Here is a 20084-nt window from a genome sequence, read left to right on the forward strand (position 1 = left end):
GACATAAAGGGAGATATTGATGAGAATACAATCATAGTAGGAGACCTAAATACCCCCCTCACATCAATGGACAGATCCTCTAGACAGAAAACCAATAAAGCAACAGAGATCCTAAAGGAAACAATAGAAAAGTTAGACTTAATTGATATCTTCAGGACACTACATCCAAAAAAAGCAGAATACACATTCTTCTCAAATGCTCATGGAACATTCTCAAGAATCGACCACATATTGGGACACAAAGCGAATCTCAATAAATTTAGGAGCGTAGAAATTATCTCAAGTATCTTCTCTGACCACAATGCCATGAAATTAGAAATCAACCATGGGAAAAGGAAAGAGAAAAAACCTACTCCATGGAGACTAAACAACATGCTACTAAAAAACCAATGGGTCAATGAGGAAACCAAGAAGGAAATTAAAAACTACCTTGAAACAAATGATAATGAAGACACAACCTCTCAAAATCTATGGGATGCTGCGAAAGCAGTGCTCAGAGGGAAATTTATAGCAATACAGGCCTTTCTCAAAAAAGAAGAAAGATCCCAAATGGACAACTTAACCCTCCACCTAAATGAATTAGAAAAAGAAGAACAAAAAAGTCCTAAAGTCAGCAGAAGGAAGGAAATTATAAAGATCAAAGAAGAAATCAATAAAGTAGAGACTCAAAAAACAATAGAGAAAATTAATAAAACCAAGAGCTGGTTCTTTGAAAAGGTCAACAAAATTGACAAACCCCTGGCCAGACTCACTAAAAAGAGGAGAGAAAGAACCCAAATCGCCAAAATTATAAATGAAAAAGGAGAAATCACAACGGATACAGCAGAAATACAAAAAACCATAAGAGAATACTATGAACAACTGTATGGCAACAAGTTTGACAATCTGGAAGAAATGGATAATTTTCTAGAATCTTACAGCCTGCCAAAACTGAATCAAGTAGAAACAGACCAACTGAACAGACCAATCAGTAGAAATGAAATTGAAGAGGTCATAAAATCACTCCCTACAAATAAAAGTCCAGGACCAGATGGCTTCACAGGTGAATTCTATCAAATATATAAAGAGGAATTGGTGCCCATCCTCCTTAAACTCTTTCAAAACGTTGAAGAAGAAGGAAGACTCCCAAAGACATTCTATGAGGCCACCATCACCCTCATTCCAAAACCAGGCAGAGATACCACCAAAAAAGAAAACTATCGGCCAATATCATTGATGAATATAGATGCAAAAATTCTCAACAAAATCTTAGCCAACCAAATCCAACAACATACCAAAAAAATTATACACCATGACCAGGCTGGGTTCATCCCAGGTTCACAAGGATGGTTCAACATACGCAAATCAATCAGCATCATACACCACATTAACAAAAAAAAGGTCAAAACTCATATGATCATCTCAATAGACGCAGAAAAAGCATTTGACAAAGTCCAACATCCATTCATGATCAAGACCCTCGCCAAAGTGGGTATAGAGGGAACATTCCTGAATATAATCAAAGCCATTTAGGATAAACCCACAGCAAATATAATCCTCAATGGGGAAAAACTGAAAGCCTTCTCACTCAAATCTGGAACAAGACAGGGATGCCCACTCTCACCACTGCTCTTCAACATAGTTTTGGAAGTCCTAGCCACAGCAATTAGACAAACAAAAGAAATAAAAGGCATCCATATAGGAAGAGAAGAGATCAAACTGTCACTGTATGCAGATGACATGATACTATACATAGAAAACCCTAAGGACTCAACCCCAAAACTCCTTGAACTGATTAATAAATTCAGAAAAGTGGCAGGATATAAGATTAACATTCAGAAGTCAGTTGCATTTCTGTATACCAGCAATGAAACATTAGAAAAGGAATACAAAAATACGATACCTTTTAAAATTGTACCTCACAAAATCAAATACCTCGGAATACACCTGACCAAGGAGGTAAAGGACCTATATGCCGAGAACTATAAAACTTTAATCAAAGAAATCAAAGAAGATATAAAGAAATGGAAAGATATTCCATGTTCCTGGATTGGGAAAATCAATATTGTGAAAATGGCCATCCTACCCAAAGCAATCTACAGATTCAATGCAATCCCTATCCAATTACCCATGACATTTTTCACAGAACCAGAACAAACAACCAAACATTTATATGGAACCACAAAAGACCCAGAATCGCCAAAGCAATCCTGAGAAACAAAAACCAAGCAGGAGGCATAACTCTCCCAGACTTCAAGAAATACTACAAAGCCACAGTCATCAAAACAGTGTGGTATTCGTACCAAAACAGACAGACAGACCAATGGAACAGAAGAGAGAACCCGGAAATAAACCCTGACACCTATGGTCAATTAATCTTTGACAAGGGAGGCAAGAACATAAAATGGGAAAAAGAAAGTCTATTCAGCAAGCATTGCTGGGAAACCTGGACAGCTGCATGCAAAGCCATGAAGCTAGAACACACCCTCACACCATGCACAAAAATAAACTCCAAATGGCTGAAAGACTTAAACATAAGACAGGACACCATCAAACTCCTAGAAGAAAACATAGGCAAAACACTCTCTGACATCAACATCATGAATATTTTCTCAGGTTAGTCGCCCAAAGCAACAGAAATTAGAGCAAAAATAAACCCATGGGACCTCATCAAACTGAAAAGCTTTTGCACAGCAAAGGAAACCAAAAAGAAAACAAAAAGACAACTTACAGAATGGGAGAAAATAGTTTCAAATGATGCAACTGACAAGGGCTTAATCTCTAGAATATATAAACAACTTATACAACCCAATAGCAAAAAAACCAATCAAGCAATGGAAAAATGGGCAAAAGACCTGAATAGACATTTCTCCAAGGAAGATATATACAGATGGCCAACAAACACATGAAAAAATGCTCAACATCACTGATTGTTAGAAAATGCAAATCAAAACTACCATGAGATATCACCTCACACCAGTCAGAATGGCCATCATTAATAAGTCCACAAATAACAAGTGCTGGAGGGGCTGTGGAGAAAAGGGAACCCTCCTGCACTGTTGGTGGGAATGTAAACTGGTACAGCCACTATGGAGAACCGTTTGGAGATACCTTAGAAATCTATACATAGAACTTCCATATGACCCCGCAATCCCACTCTTGGGCATCTATCCGGACAAAACTCTACTTAAAAGAGACACATGCACCCGCATGTTCATTGCAGCCCTATTCACAATAGCCAGGACATGGAAACAACCCAAATGTCCACTGACAGATGATTGGATTCGGAAGTGGTATTATATATACACAATGGAATACTACTCAGCCATAAAAAAGAATGACATAATGCCATTTGCAGCAACATGGATGGAACTAGAAAATCTCATCCTGAGTGAAATGAGCCAGAAAGACAAAGACAAATACCATATGATATCACTTATAACTGGAATCTAATATCCAGCACAAATGAACATCTCTTCAGAAAAGAAAATCATGGACTTGGAGAAGAGACTTGTGGCTGCCTGATGGGAGGGGGAGGGAGTGGGAGGGATCGGGAGCTTGGGCTTATCAGACACAACCTAAAATAGATTTACAAGGAGATCCTGCTGAATAGCATTGAGAACTATGTCTAGATTCTCATGTTGCAACAGAAGAAAGGGTGGGGGAAAAAATGTAATTGTAATGTTTACATGTAAGGATAACCTGACCCCCTTGCTGTACAGTGGGAAAATAAAAAAAATTATTAGAAAAAAAGGGAAAAATAAATAAATAAATAAATAAAATAAAATAAATTAAAAAAAACAAAAAAAATTTAAAAATGGGCAGATCTAAAGAAACAATTCTCCAAAGAAGACATACAGATGCCAAAAATATAAGAAAGATGTTCAATATCACTCATCATTAGAGAAATGCAAATCAAAACCACTATGAAATACCACCTTACATCAGCCAGAATGGACATCATCAAAAAGTCTACAAACAAGAAGTGCTGGAGAAGGCGTGGAGAAAAGGGAACCCTATTACACTGTTAGTGGACATGTAAATTGGTGGAACCACTGTGGAAAACAGTATGGAGATGCCTCAGAAAACTAAAAATAGAATTACCACTTGATCCAGCAATCTCACTCCTGGGCATCTATCCAGAGAAAATCATGACCCAAAAAAGTTACATGTACTCCAATGTGCATTGCAGCACTATATACAATAGCCAAGGCATGGAAACAACATCGACAGAGGAGTGGATCAAGAAGATGTGGTACATATACACAACGGAATATTACTCAGCCATTAAAAGGAAAGAACAAACAGCATTTGCAGCACAACATGGATGGACCTAGAAATTATCATGACAAGTGATGTCAGTCAGACAATGAGACGTCAACATTATATGCTATTACTTACATGTGGAATCTAAAAAAAGGACACTATGAACTTCTTTGCAGAACAGATGCTGACTCACAGACTTTGAAAAACTTACGGTTTCCAAATGAGACAGGCTGGGGGGTGGGGGGATGTGCTGAGGGTTTGGGATGGAAATGCTATAAAATTGGGTTGTGATGATCACTGTACAACCATAAATTTAATAAAATTCACTGAGTAATAAAAAACAAAAAAGAAATATATGCACAGGTGTGTGTACGCATACACACAGAGTCCTACAGAATCCTATATATTTAATCTAGTTAAAACACTCCTGACACTCACTTCACTAGGGAACATTTGTTGAGCATCTACCAGGCATACTGTTTTAGGTGCTGTAAATTATAAGGTAGCAATAGAAGACAGCTGCCCTGGAGTTCAGACTAGTAAGACAGACTACCAACATACACTCCTTGCACTATGCCTGCTCTGAGGCTGGAGAGCTATGGGAATGGGAACAAGAGAGGTGTAATTAAAATACAGCTTCCCAGAAGAGAAAAATCAGAGTCAAATATGAATAGGTAAGGATTTCCTAGAAAATGACAGAGAACGATTCTGAGTAGAGAAGGAGTTACCTCCAAAGGCACACAGGCAAGAAACAATAAAATCAAGAAATTAGTAGTTTTACAAGATTAAAGGAGAATGGTAAAAGGTGAGGCTAGGGACATATATGAGATAGTAATATCTTTATTTATTAATATCAATGGAAATATAACTTCCCAAAGATACTGCTATAGCATAGGAATGCCTGGCTTAAGCACGTGCTCAGTAAATATCTCAATAATAAATACTATCAAATGGTTTCATTTCTATTGCAATTTCCTATTATCCAGAGTTCATATCTTTACTCCTATTTCAGTCAATGTCAAAACTATCAAATCTCTCTTCCATATTCTGCAAGCTCATATGCTTTTCTTATCTTTAAGTACTATGAGAACTACCTACTAAAATACAAATTAAACACATGATTTCTTCTTTTATGGGAAAGAGTTATATAAAAATTGTGGTTCACTAATAGATTTTTAGACTAACTCCACAACTCTGATAAAGCTTCCTTCAAAATGTTCCAATCAAATATGTTCCCGAGGGGGAGGAAATAGAATAGATTGGGAATTTGGGGTTAACATATGCAAAGTATTGCCTTTGGAATGGATAAGCAATGAGATTCCTGCTGTATAGCACTGCAAACTATGTCTAGTCACTTATGATGGAGCATGACAATGTGACAAAAAAGAATGTATGCATGTATGTGTAACTGGATCACCTTGCTATACAGTAGAAAATTGACAGAACACTATAAACTAGCTATAATGGAAAAAGTAATAATTATAAAAAATTAAAAATTAAAATAAAAATACTTATTTTCCTCGTTTTTAAAAAAAGTTTGATATCCAGTTTTGTCATTCTGAGGTTTCACTGATAAAAGCCCTGAAATCATTATCTATTGTCTTTTGTGTGTGTGTGTGTGCGCGCGCGCGCGCACGCGCGCTTTTCAGGGCAGCACCCATGGCATACAGAAGTTCCCAGACTAGGGTACTAATCAGAGCTACAGCTGCTGGCCTACACCACAGCCACAGCAACATGGGATCTGAGCCGCATCTACGAACTACACCACAGTTCACAGCAATGCTGGATCCTCAACCCACCGAGTGAGGCCAGGGATAGAACCCACATCCTCACAGACACTAGTCAGATTCGTTTCCACTGTGCCACAATGGGAACTCCTAATTATCTATTGTCTTTTAGTATTTCTTACCAATTCTAAAAGGAAAGGCGTATAATATATGGCCTGTGGAATAAAGCTCTTTACCTCAGAAATCTTCTGCGATTTCTTTCTAATCTTATTCTAATCAATAATTCCATATAAATTAAATGATGTTTAATAATACCACTTAAAAAATGTTTTTCAGAGTGCCCACTTTAAAAATAAAAATCACTTCATGATTTTTAAAGAAACTAAATTTCCTGGAATTGAAATTCATCGCTTTATACATGTCAATGAGAATATAATTCTAGAATTTCTAACTGAATTTCCAAACATCAATATAAAGTTAGGCCTATATGCAAAAATAGCTCACAGTCAGAACAAGTTAAAATCAATACATAAGGCTCTGCCCATTTGTAAACTGACAAGAGCAAAGGCACAACTCTAGAGGAAAGTTTAATTCCAGGCTGAAAAGTAATGTTTTAAAAATGTTTAAGTTGTGGAGTTCCCATTGTGGCTAAGTGGTAACGAACCAGACAAGGATCCATGAGGACTCGGGTTCGATCCCTGTCCTCACCCAGTGGGTTAAGGACCCAGCGTTGCCATGAGCTGTGGTGTAGGTCACAGATGGGGCTCGGATCCTGCTTTGCTGTGGCTGCGGTGTAGGCCAGCAGCTGCAGCTCCAATTCAACCCCTAGCCTCGGAACTTTCATATGCCACTGGTATAACCCTAAAAAAAAAAAAAAAAAAGCATAATTTGGGAGCAAAAGATAAATTCAGAAACAATTCAGTTACCATGTTAGTCTAAGCAACTGAGTATTTTAAAGTGAAATTTTAAGACTCAGTTACTTTAAATTTAACAGGTAGTTGAAATTATGTCCTGAATCAAGCTCATTTCTTCCTATTTCAAATGTAATGGCTTACATAAGACTTAATAAATTTGGTAAAAAGATCAACCCAAATATTATCACCTTAACACAATATAAAAAACAAACCAATATAAAAAATAAAACACATAGAAAAAAACTATCTTAGGAACCTATCAATTCCATAACAAATAAAACTCAAAATGTGAAAACAGTTTGCAGTAAATACAAAATACTGACAACAAGTGGTAATAACTTTCTTCTCTCTTTTGTCCTTGGGTTTAATAATTAAATGTCAACAGACTGACCTAAACAATTAGAAAGATTCATCTTTTTATCTCAGAATGTTTGTTTAAACACAAAAAAACACTAATAACATAATAGGATAAATAACATAATTAACTGCATTCTTGCTTTAGGATCATGAACAACAGAAAGCACAAAGTCATGGAAATATGTGAAAGAATGTCATAATTGGAGAATAGCAAGTCACTCAAAATAGCCAGACTGTCAGGCCTCTGTGACAAACTTTACTATTTAATATCAACTATTCTAAAATAAAAAGTGGACTCACGTGCCATAACTGGACATTCCATTCAGGATGATTCAGGGAAAGAAACAATATATCTGAAGGGCTTATATATGTAGGTAAAATATAAAACAATATGCTATTCTCTTCATTTTTCTATTAACTATAAAAGGTAAGCCTCTAAATTTTCCCTTTTTCTAAGTTAACTACATGAAGAATATGTAGAGAATACACTCTCTCTTTCCCCAAAGCATGTGGAAGCTCCCAGGCCAGGGATAAAACCCATGCCACAGCAGTAACCCCAGCCACTACAGTGACGACACTAGATTCTTAACCCCCTGCGCCAGAAGAGAACTCCACAAATGTCAATACATTCTTCATAACAATAAAAATTGTAAAAAGTAAAGCAAATTACAAAGTACTGCAAAACTTTTCTAATACTTATTAGTTCTATAGGGGAAAAAAGCATTTAGGCAAGAAGGAAAACGTTTTTACCTCTGATATCACCCCCAGCACAGAAAGCCTTTTCACCAGCTCCCTTCATGATGATCAGGAATGTTTCTGGATCTTGTTCCCACTTCTATCCAAATGTAAAAAATGGTATATTACAAATACAAAGTCATTAAAGATATGTCCATATACACATGTGTATAAAGAGATATATATGGATATATACAAAGCATAAAACTTATAAAGCACATCCAGAAGAATGGATCCCAACTTCATTTTCTTTTCCAACATAAATTAGAGGCTATTCCAACAGTTTCTAGATGAGTGATCCAAATTTGATGATGACAACTGACATTCTTGCCATGACAACTTTGAGACCAAGGTGAAAAAATATGGGCTTAATAATATTATGTTACATAAGCTTATAAATCTGGTGAACAAATCAACTCAAAGATCGTAAATAAACAGAGTAGAAACCTTTCTACTGTGGTGATTCAGTCTCTGTCTAAAAAAATTTTAAGTAACAGTGAAAACACTTCTACTGATCAAATGTGGAAGTGATGTGGGGTTGGTTAGGACAGCTAATAAGTAAGCTAATAAACAATCAAGAGGCAATGGAAATTGAAAAGACCAGAAAAAAAGGATCAAATAAAATGTTAGCCAGAGACAAAAAATTAAGAGGGGCTCTATTAATTCTACACTTGAGAATAAAAATATAAATGGACAAGGAAGAGGTATAGCTGGATATATGTGGTTGTCCAAAAGGTTAATACTGGATTACATTAACAGAAATATGGTATTCTAACATGGAAGCTCTATTTTCTTCCACTTTAATCTGGAACTCTTGGCTTATTTCTCTGTCTCACACTGAAGTACTGAGGTCTCCCAAACAGACAACATAGGATGGAAAAGAGAATCATTAAGTGAAGAATTAACAAATGGGTGACCAGGGGAGCACCAGTCTTTAATCCCTATGTGGCCAACTGTATTAGGTACTATTTCACTTCATCTTCACAACAACTCTGTGTAATAATACCATCCCCACTTCACAGCTGAGGATAGTGAAACACAGAGAGATTAACATTCCCAGCCTACACAGTTAATAAATAGAAACCCAAGTTTCATACACAGGTAGTCTGACTTTATTGCCCTATACAGTTCACTTAGAAAAGCTTATGGCCTTCTCCAAGAAAAGGTTGGCCAGACAGTTCAAAAACAATCATCTTCAAATAAAGGAGCTGTCATGTGGAAGCAGACTAGAAGTGTACACGCATGACTCAAGAGACAGAACCAGTACCACTGGTTGAAAGGTTGGAAAAACAAGGAAGAAACCTGGAGCTATGTAAAAGTGGAAAGGGTTGTTTCATGGGGCAATGGGCTCCCCATCACTAGGGGTGCTCCAGGATAACCACTAGAGAAAGCACTGAGGACACAAGAAGGGCCAGAGCCTGGGCACTGATCCCAGACAGTTCAGGATGCTATGGGAGAAAATACCAGAAATGTTCTATGTATTTTTTAAAGGACCCATATGATTTTAAAATTACAAACCTTTAGCTGTGGGTAGATTTGCTGAATCATACTCAGATTCAGTGCATTTAGGAACTTTGGTCTGTTTAGTGTTATCACTCCTGCACAACCTTTTCTCTCCAATAGGACTTCTGCTGCTGCATCCGTGTGCTTAGACATTGTCTGTGTAAATGAAGAATAACTTTAGGATAAAATTCATTACATTTTTGTCACAAGCCTACATCAAAACGAATACATTACATTCAAGACCTTACACACAATGCTAGGGGTAACTAATGAATAGATAACTAGGTACACCTAACAAAGGTTTCTAAAGTTACTTAGACTCTGTAGACAGACAATTCCAAGGAAAATTATACATACTTATTAAATCTCTTTATTTTTATCTCTGAATGAACTTAGTCAAATGATTTAAAATAGAATCCAGGAGTTCCTGTAGTGGCTCAGCACTCAATGAACCCGAATAGCATCCATGAAGACAAGGGTTTGATCCCTGGCCTCCCTCAGTGGGTTAAGGATCTGGCGTTGCCATGAGCTGTGGTGTAGATCGCAGACATGGCTCAGATCCTGCGTTGCTATAGCTGTGGCATAGGCTGGCAGCTATAGCTCCAATTGGACCCCTAGCCTGGAAACCTCCATATGCGCAGGTGTGACCCCAAAACGACAAAAAAATAAAAGAAAATAGAATCCAGAAAGTTGCAATTGCAGCTCAGCAGGTTACAAACCTGACAGTACCCATGAGGATGCAGGTTTGACCCGTGGCTTTGCTCAGTGGGTTACGCATCCAGCACTGCCATGAGCTACAGCATAGGTTGCAGGCACGGCTCGGATCTGGAGCTGCTGTGGCTGTAGTGTGGGCCAGCAGCTGCATCCAATTCAACCCCCAGCCTGGGAACGTCAATAGGTCACAGGTATGGCCCTTAAAAAAAAAAAAATAGAATCCAGTCCTAGAATTTCTTGGACTACAAAACACTCTTAATCTTTATTACTGTATATCAAGCAATATATTGGGTACTTGCAATCAAAGACGAATAGCGAGGGCAAATAATTCTGACCATAGTAGCCACCAACAAGTTGCAGAAGAAAAGGTAATGTTTGAGCTGGGCCATGATGTATGCCAAGAAAAATAGGGGTGAGACTCCTGGAGAGGACCACATCCTAAAACATGAACAATGAGTGTCTAGAAATATTGAGATGTTAAACATGAGTGGAATGAAGCCTGAATGAGGCAATCAGTGATGGGAAATTAGGCAGAATAAGTAGCTTAAGGCCAGATTATAAAATGACAGATTACGACTCACACGACTGTGAAGAACTTGCCTATACACAAGTTCTTAGGGCCTCACACACTATGGTGAGTGAAGCAAGTGTCGCACAGCCTACTCCCTTTCACTAATCATTGTGGCTTTAATTCCTTGATTAAACCCTTACTCGTATGATAAGTCAGATTACAGACTAAAAAAGCCGCACTTTTCAGACCCCTACATCATTCTTAATTTTTCAAGTACTACAGATAAGAATTTTCATATTACACAAATTTATTACATGCAATTACTAATAAACTTTCATTTCTCTCTATACTTTTTTTTTTTTTTAGGGCTGCACCTGTGGCATATGGAAGTTCCCAGGCTAGTAGGCTACGGGTCAAAAGAAAATACAGATAAACTAAATTTCATCAAATTAAAAATTGCAGCTCTGCCAAAGATACTGTTCAGAGAATGAAAAGACAAGCCAGAAATTAGAGGAAAATACTTGCATATCACATACTAATAAAGAATTTGTGTCCAAAATATACAGTTGGCCTTTGAACAACACTGGTTTGAACTGCGCCAGTCCACTTACAAGCGTTTTTCAATCATAAATACTACAGTACTATGTGATCCTCAGCTGGCTGAATTCATAGGAGTGGAGAAGGAACCTCAGTTGTAGAGGGCTGACTGTAAAATTATACTCAGACTTTTTTTAACTCTTAAAACTCAGTAAGAAAACAATCCAATATTAAAATGGGCACAAAAAAAAAAATCTGAGGATCTTTGAGGAAAATGGGGAGTGGGGAACACCACACACACACATATATATACATACACATATGAAATGTTCAACATCATTTCTTACTAGGAAAATGCAAATTAAAACCACAATGAGATCCCATTATACAATATTAAAAGGCTAAAATTCAAAAAGAGACAATAACATGCTGCCAACATGCTCATTCACTGTTGGTGGAATTACAAAACTGCAGAGTCACTTTGGAAGATGATTCGGCAAACTCATAAAGTTACACATAGACTTAGCATACAACCCAGCTATCACACCCCTAGATATTTAGCCAAGTGAACTGAAGAAAACTTATGTTTACACAAAAGCCTGTACACAAACAGGTTTAGCAGTTCTGTCCATAATGGCTAAAACCTGGAGGCAACCAAGATACTCTTCAACAGGGAAATGGATAAATAAACTGCAGTACATCCAAACAATGGAATACTCTTCAGAGATAATGAGAACCAAGTTCTCAATTCATGCAATAATATATATGAAACTTAAATGCATTCTGGCTAGTGAAAGTCACCAACAGCTTATATGTTGCATGATTCCATTCATTATGACATTGTGCAGAAATAAAATCACAGGTCAATGACTGGGAATAGGAGAAGTGACTGACTACAAAAGGGAAAACACTGGAGAAGTTTTAGGTGATGAGGCCGCTCTGTATGGACTTTGGGTGGCAGATGCGTGACTTATGCATCTGTCAAAACACAAAGAAATGTACAAAGAATAAACTTGAATGTATACAAGCTATATTATTAAAAAAAAAAATCAGCCTGAGTATCAGGGATTCCAATATGGAATGCAGACTGTGACAAACCACACATGCATGACCTAACCACAATGAAGTGATCACAGTGATAGTGGCAGGAAAACTGACCTAAGTAACCTTAGAAACCAGTCATTTGGAGTTCCCGTCGTGGCGCAGTGGTTAACGAATCCGACTAGGAACCATGAGGTTGCAGGTTCGGTCCCTGCCCCTTGCTCAGTGGGTTAACGATCCGGCGTTGCCGTGAGCTGTGGTGTAGGTTGCAGACACGGCTCGGATCCCGCGTTGCTGTGGCTCTGGCATAGGCCGGTGGCTACAGCTCCGATTCAACCCCTAGCCTGGGAACCTCCATATGTCTCGGGAGCGGCCCAAGAAATAGCAACAACAACAACAAAAAAAAAAAAAAAAAAAAAAAAAAAAAAACAAAAGACAAAAAAAAAAAAAAAAAAGAAACCAGTCATTTGACTGGAAACTATACAGAAATATACAAAAAGAACTGTACATCAACATTGTGCTCTAGTTACTATATTTGTTTTGCAGGGCTGGAGGGGGGTTAGGAATTATGGAACTGCTCTGCATGTACACTAAGGTTAAACAAGTAACCAAGGGGAATTGGTGAGAGCCAGGCCCTCACTTATCAGAACAGCAACAGACAAACAAGAAGAGAAAGCTAGAATGAACCCTGCCCTACGATACTGGATTAAAGGCACAGGTCACAGATACAGCTTGGATCCCACACTGTTGTGGCAAAGGCCTGCAGCCGCAGCTCCAATTCAACTCCTAGCCTAGGAACTTCCATATGTCACAGGTGTGGCCCTAAAAAGAAAACAAGACAAAACAAGGAAAAAAAAAAAAGACAGAAGCTCATATTAGAGGCTATTCTACAGAACACCTGGCCATTATTCCTCTAAACTGTCAAGGTCACGAAAAATAAGGGAAGAGTAATCAACTGTCACAGATGGAAGAGAACAAGAAGACACAACAAAGAAAGGCAATGTGGTATCCTGGACTGGACTCTGGAGCAGAAAATTCAGGGAAAAACTGGTGAAATCCAAATAAAGTCTAAAGTTAATACTAATATATCAATGTTCTTAATTTTGACAAATGTACCATGGTAACTGTATTCCTTTGCTAGGGTTGTTGTGACCAAGTAGCACAAACTAAGTGGCTTAAACAGAAATCCATTGTCTCAGATCTGAAGGCTATAAGTCTGAGATCAAGGGAGCAGGACCACATTCCCTCCAAAGGCTCTAGGCAAGGATCTATTCCCAGCCTCTCTCCTAGATTCGGAAATTCCTTGGCTTGTCACAGCATAACTCCAGTACTCACATGGATTCTCTGTGCATATGCGTCTCCAAGTTTTCCCTTTATATAAAGACAAGTCACATTGAATTATTCCAATAATTCCTCCTCCAGTATAACCTCATCTTAACTAATTACAGCTGCAGTGATCTGACTCAAAATCTGGCTGTTGGGAGAAGCCATCCACCTCAGGTCCTGAGGTTTCCCTTGCACTTTATTGCTGTGTATGTCATGAATCCAAGGGCCTGACTGTTCTCCTGGGTCATTTTTCAGCATTGTGTTTACTGTGAGAAACTTTGAGGAAAAGGTACTGTCTCCTTCTGGGATGGAAGGCAGGCTTGCTTACAGCATGCTACGAACTGGCAGGGTCCCTGAATTCAGTATTGCTGTCCCGCAATGCAACCCACTGCACAGGAACACATTCATCTGGACCTCCTGTCACCCCTGTGGGACCTGGGGAGAAGGGGAACCAATGCAAACATGAAGCTCAATGCTGCTCACTGGGTCACTAATAACGAAGTTCTTTGTCTCTAAATAAAAATTTCACACCTTCTGTCAGCACCCAAAGAATAGCAACAGGCTAACTACCAACTTGTTACTGGAGTAAAATCACATACCAGACCCAGTGTTGTCTGGCCAACCCAAAAGCCTTCCACTTGTTCCATCCCAATCTTAGCCCTCTCTCTCCCTTCAAAAGCATCAAGTAGGTTTTATGATAAATACAAAGTGCACATCCATCAACATCATCTGTCCATTTTTTTAAAGTGGATATATCTTTCAAGTCTTTTTTAAAATCCACAGCTCCTCCCTCCATCCTTTTTTTCTTTATAATTTGTTGTAGAAAAAAAAAAAAATTTTGCCAGTATGGATTTTGCAACTGCACACTCATGCTACCTTTTTTTTTTTTTTCCGGCCACACCCATGGCGTGTGGAAGTTCCCAGGCCAGGGATCAAACCTGCACCACAGCAGCGACCCAAGCTCCTCCAGCGACAATGCTGGATCCTTAATCCACTGAGCCGCAAGAGGACTCCGCTACCCAGTATTTTTAACAGCTGTTCATTCTTAGATATCAATTTAATCAGTCCCCTACTGATAAGCACTGGGTAATTTCTAATTTTTGCTTTTACAATGATGAAGGAATATCTTTAAGCATGGACTTTCCAGCACATAGGCCAAGTATTTTTGCAGGACATTTACAGAGAATCACACTTTGTAAACAGAATCTGCTATTAAATGCCACTAGGATGATGTAAATGAATAAATGAAAAATTTGGGGCCTTCTCAACACCTGAAAACAACTACTGGTACATTAATTAAAAAAGCATTCATGCAAAAGGGCAGAAAGGAAAAAGATGAGGTCTCCAGTATTAGTGTCACTTACATATATGTTTAAAAAAATTAATTCTGCATTAAAAAAATCTTTTCCAAAAATGTCTAGGTTTTTAGCTAAAACCTAGAAAAAGTTTCCATGAAGAGAAATTTATCATATTAGGGAGATGACAGAGACTAGCGTTAGAAAAGAACTTATACAACCAAAAGCTGGCGGTGGGGAAGAGCAGAAGGGGTAGGAGAACATCCACTCAATGGAGCAATGTGAAGGAAACTTGCTCAAATGTATACCAGCAACACACAGCCCTGTGCTGAACGCATGAAGTCTGCCAAAATAAAATCCCCGAGACACACACAGCTTAGAATATCTACTCTGCTCAAACATGGAACTATTCTGGCAAATCCACAGTAGCAGCATTTCCCAAAGTGTGCAAAAAAGATGTCTCCTGCTGCTATGAGGAAGGAGAAAATGGCCTTTGGTCAAATAACTTTGGTAAAAACTTAAACCAATATAAAGCGTCATTCCTCTAAGACTTTCGTCTTTAATATGAAAATACACAATGCAAACTTTTAAAATACAACAAGCAGTATATTTCTTACTTGATTAAGGAACTTTTTTTCTTTATGGAATATCTATCTCTTGAGACTTGCCTTTTGCAGGTCATGTTTTAGAAAAGACAGTAGAGATTTCATAAACATTGAAAAAAGTAAGGCTTTCCCTTGAGGAAAATCCAGTGCCTGACAGAGCAGGTATCCTCAAAATGTTTAATAAGCTGAATGAATAATCCATCATTCTACTGATGCAGTCCTGCTGTAACACAAGCCTAGGATAAGCTTCATGCTGTGGATACCCAAATCCCAGTCTAAAGCACATGCTTTTCACTATATATAACACCCACTGCCACTTAACTAAGCTGCAACTCAAAGACATACCCAGGATATACCCTACCTTTTGGAGAACTTGATTTATTTTGACATGCCATCAATTTCCAGCCAATATTGAAGAATGCCATTAAATTTAGGTCATTATAATATAAATACAACACCAAAACACAAGCACAATTTGTAGCATCGAAAAACATTAAATAAATGCTGATTACTCAAGCTTCACTCAAGCCTTCCTGACTTCAAACTGGGTAAGTAAATTCCTCCACATGGTAATAGATAAAAGAATCTAACTGTCCTTGGCTGGCTCTCTTCTTTCACTTTCTGGAATATCATTTATTTCCCATCTTCAGTTATTACTTCTAAGCAGCTGACTCAAACCTGCATCTGTACCTTTACTTTTCCAGAGGCCCAGGCCCAATGCCTGCTACAATTAGAGGAGGACCTACATGGCACCCTAAACTCACCTCACTAAAAACCAAATTTACCGAGAAATTTCTAAGAAAGCTGTCCCTCCACTTCTATTCCCTGTATCCAGTAAAGGCATCACCATTTTCTCCATCAAGCTCAAAATGTTGGTATTAAATTTGATTTCCTACTGTTCTCCTTCCCTCTCTACCAACAATTTGCCGCAGCTGCCAAATACCAGAGAAACTATTTCTAAAGTGATTAAATCTATCCATTAGTTTCTATTCTCATTACCCTAGCAATACAGCACTTATTATCATTTTCCTTTTTGGCATGTTGCCGGAGTCTCTACCAGATGATCTGTCCTTCATATTGCCATCAGAGAAATTCTGCTACATAGCACAATTCTAATCTTGTTACTCGCATTCAGAAATGTTCCATGACTTGCAATTAACTTCAAAAACATCCAAGTTGCTTGTCACGGCCTTCAAGTCTCTCCGCACATGATCCCAGGTAAACTCTCTGGACCAACCATTGCACAGCACTCCTTACAATGGATTCTCAGAAAACCCTGAGTGTAACCTCCATTCTCCCATCTCAGCTCTGGCCACCTGGAATAAGCATATTGTGTAGCACAAAAAGTTAATGGATGCAAACAGTTTTGCCACTCACTACTGTACTCTCAGATAACTTACTCTCAGAGCTTCATTTTCTGCATTTATAAAACATTTGTTTACTGTTAATGTTTAGTGTTACTCGATGAACTCCCACTACTTCTCATATCTACCTGTTGAAACCCTAATCCTGTTTCAAAGCCCAGATCAAATAAATAAGCTACCACCGGTTATAAAGTCAACATCAATCTATCCCATCTTTGTTCACACCTCTAATTTATCTGGCCTTTGCACCAAACATTATTAGTACATATTTTTATATCTTTCATTAAAGTATTCACTTCTTAGGTCAGAAATTATCTTTTTCATAATAATACCTCAAAGTGCTTAGTTGAATTCATTGCATACACAAAGCAAGCCCTTAATGTATGTCTGTTTAAAGCACATGGATTATAAATTGATTGATCCTGACTCTAGATTATCTGGACAAACAGAATGTGAAAATGATGCTGTCATGAAAAATGACATGTGCAAGTATCAGTTCATGAAGTCTAGCCAGTATATCTTCACAGTGAAAAGAACTATTTCCTGAAAGAAAAAATTTTTATCCACGTCCAGGTCGAAATTATGGGGGAAGGAATTCCTGTTATGGCTCAACAGGTTAAGAACCCAAAGTAGTGACCATGAGGATGTGGGTTCAATCCCTGGCCTCGCTCAGTGGGCTAAGGATCCAGCGTTGCCACTAGCTTCAGCATAGGCACAAATGTGGCTTGGATCCAGTGGTGCCATGGCTGTGGTGCAGGCCTCTGCTGCAGCTCTGATTTGACCCCTAGCCTGGGAACGTCCATATGCCACAGGTGTGGCCATTAAAAAAATTTTTGTGTGGGAAAAGTGAGTTTTTCCATGTTAAATTAAATGCTGTATAAAAGTTTTAAATAGAACATTATGGAGAAAGAAAAAAAAAACTTCCCCATGAATATTTTTGTTGTAAAAGTATGTTCAAATCCACCTATGAATACAAATGAGACTTCATGAACAGGTCCCGCCAGCTGGCATTAGCCAGACAAATCCATCTGCAGAAATGCAGAGCCTTGGCCTCCTTTCTAGTTTCAGGTCCATCTGGTATCTTTGAAGGGGCAAAAGGAATGTCACATCACTATCACAAGTTAGTCCTGTCCATTTCTCATAATTCTGCCTACAGTATTGCCATCAATGGAGTATTTCCATCACCCTACTAGGAAGTAAAAAGGGCTCTTGTTCCATTAGCTCTCTTAGAAGTCACAGAATGACTGCTTGGGATACAGGCTCTCTACCTTGGAAGTACATGAAAAAAGCCAACGATGGGACCTGGAACTACTCAGGCTCTGATGAAAATACAATTTATCTTCCTTTCCTCAATTAGTTTATGCTCCAGGTCACACAGCCCCCACGTGATCTGGACTGTCATGTCCCTTTATTCTACGTCAGTGCATGTCTACATAAAACCACTAATATTGTTCTAAATTATTTTTCCAGGAAAATCCTCAACCCTCACGTATATCAGCTGATTAAAACAAATAAGGGGGGAGTTCCTGTCGTGGAGCAGTGGTTGACGAATCCGACTAGGAACCATGAGGTTGCAGGTTTGGTCCCTGCCCTTGCTCAGTGGGTTAACAATCCCACGTTGCCGTGAGCTGTGGTGTAGGTTGCAGATGCGGCTCAGATCCCGCGTTGCTGTGGCTCTGGCGTAGGCCAGTGGCTGCAGCTCCGATTCGACCCCTAGCCTGGGAACCTCCATATGCCGCGGGAGCGGCCCAAAGAAATGGCAAAAAGACAAAAAATATACATAATAAATAAATAAATAAATGTAAGATATTCCAGTTTTCATGTGCCCATATCTGCTTAGGCTGAGCTAAAGAGAAACACTCTGCAATAGTTACAATGAGAATCTACTGAGCTAATACCTATCAGTACTGAGAGGAGCACCTGGCATACCATAAGTGCTATATCGGAGTGACTTGCCATTTTTATGTGCAAGGTACTTGTCAGGTTGTATAAGGGTGTCTTAGTCTGTTCAGACTGCTGTAAGAAAAATACCATAGACTGGCTGGCTTATACAACATTTAACTCTCATAATTCTGGAAGTGAGGCGGTAAGGGTAAACAAGATACCTGCAGATTTAGTGTCTGGTGAAGTCCCATTTCCTGGTTCATCACTGGCTATCTTCTCACCGTGTCCTTCCTCAAAAATAGAACAGGTGAGGGAGCTCTCCAGTGTCTCTTATAAAGACACTGATCTCATTCATGAGCACTCCACCTTCCTGACCTAAGCACCTCTTAAAGGCCCCACCTGCAAATACCAACCCACTGGGGATTAGATTTCAAAATATGAATTCTGGAGGACTCATTCCGTCTATAGCAGAGATACACAAAAATGAATAAAAAATTATTTCTGGGAGTTCCCATTGTGGCGCAGCAGAAACATATCTGACTAGGAACCATGAGGTTGCAGGTTCAATCCCTGGCCTCGCTCAGTGAGTTAAGGATCCAGTGTTGCCGTGAGCTGTGGTGTAGGTCACAGACGCAGCTCGGATCCCGCATTGCTGTGGCTCTGGCATAGGCTTGGATCTGGCGTTGCTGTGGCTGTGGTGTAGGCAGGCAGCTACAGCTCTGATTAGACCCCTAGCCTGGGAACCTCCACATGCAGTGAGTGAGGCCCTCAAAAAAAAGACAAAAAAAAATTTTCTTCCTTACCACGAAGGGTACTATTAGTACGATGGTAGCTAACATATGATTATTATATGCCAAGCACTATGCTAGATTTTTTAGTGAAATATTATTCGAAGCACTCTAAAGGGTGCTATTATCCCCACTGTACACATGTCAAAAAGGAGGCTGAGAGAAACCAAGTAATCTGCCCAGATTAAGTAATGGACCCACTACTTAAATCCAGGCATTCTGACTTGGAGATCCATCATCCTCTTATCCATATCCCTACGCAAATTATATACATCAAGTCTTGACACTATAAAATTTGAAACCACAGTGTACTTAGGACAATGAAATCTCCCAGTTCTTCTCAACTTCCCTAACAATGACATTTTAAGTTACACATCACAATCTAATAACACCAGCAAAACACAGTCCAAACTTACCAAATGCTGCAGTATGGTATTAGTCCTTTTGGATGAATTAAACCTGAAACAGATGTAGAATTACAATGAATAGAGTAGTGGGTACTCATGTTTCAATATATAAACATTATTCCCTTTCATTT

General features: G+C 38.7%; 1 protein-coding gene across 3 annotated transcripts in view; it reads right to left on the reverse strand.

Moving 5' to 3' along the window:
- The window catches only part of HIBCH (3-hydroxyisobutyryl-CoA hydrolase), a 145619-nt gene that overhangs the window by 117174 nt on the left and 8361 nt on the right, over positions 1-20084 (reverse strand). For 2 of the 3 annotated variants that reach the window (XM_021076263.1, XM_021076265.1), the window contains exons 2-4: positions 19963-20005; positions 9497-9637; positions 7994-8078 (exon numbers count right to left, since the gene is read on the reverse strand). In XM_021076263.1, the coding sequence (XP_020931922.1) occupies positions 7994-8078; positions 9497-9637; positions 19963-20005 (269 nt within the window). Of the gene's footprint in view, positions 1-7993; positions 8079-9496; positions 9638-16747; positions 16827-19962; positions 20006-20084 lie in introns of all 3 variants that reach the window. The other variant, XM_021076264.1, reaches the window with a different exon arrangement.

The sequence above is a fragment of the Sus scrofa genome, chromosome 15, assembly GCF_000003025.6.
Source record: "Sus scrofa isolate TJ Tabasco breed Duroc chromosome 15, Sscrofa11.1, whole genome shotgun sequence".
NCBI lineage: Eukaryota > Metazoa > Chordata > Mammalia > Artiodactyla > Suidae > Sus > Sus scrofa.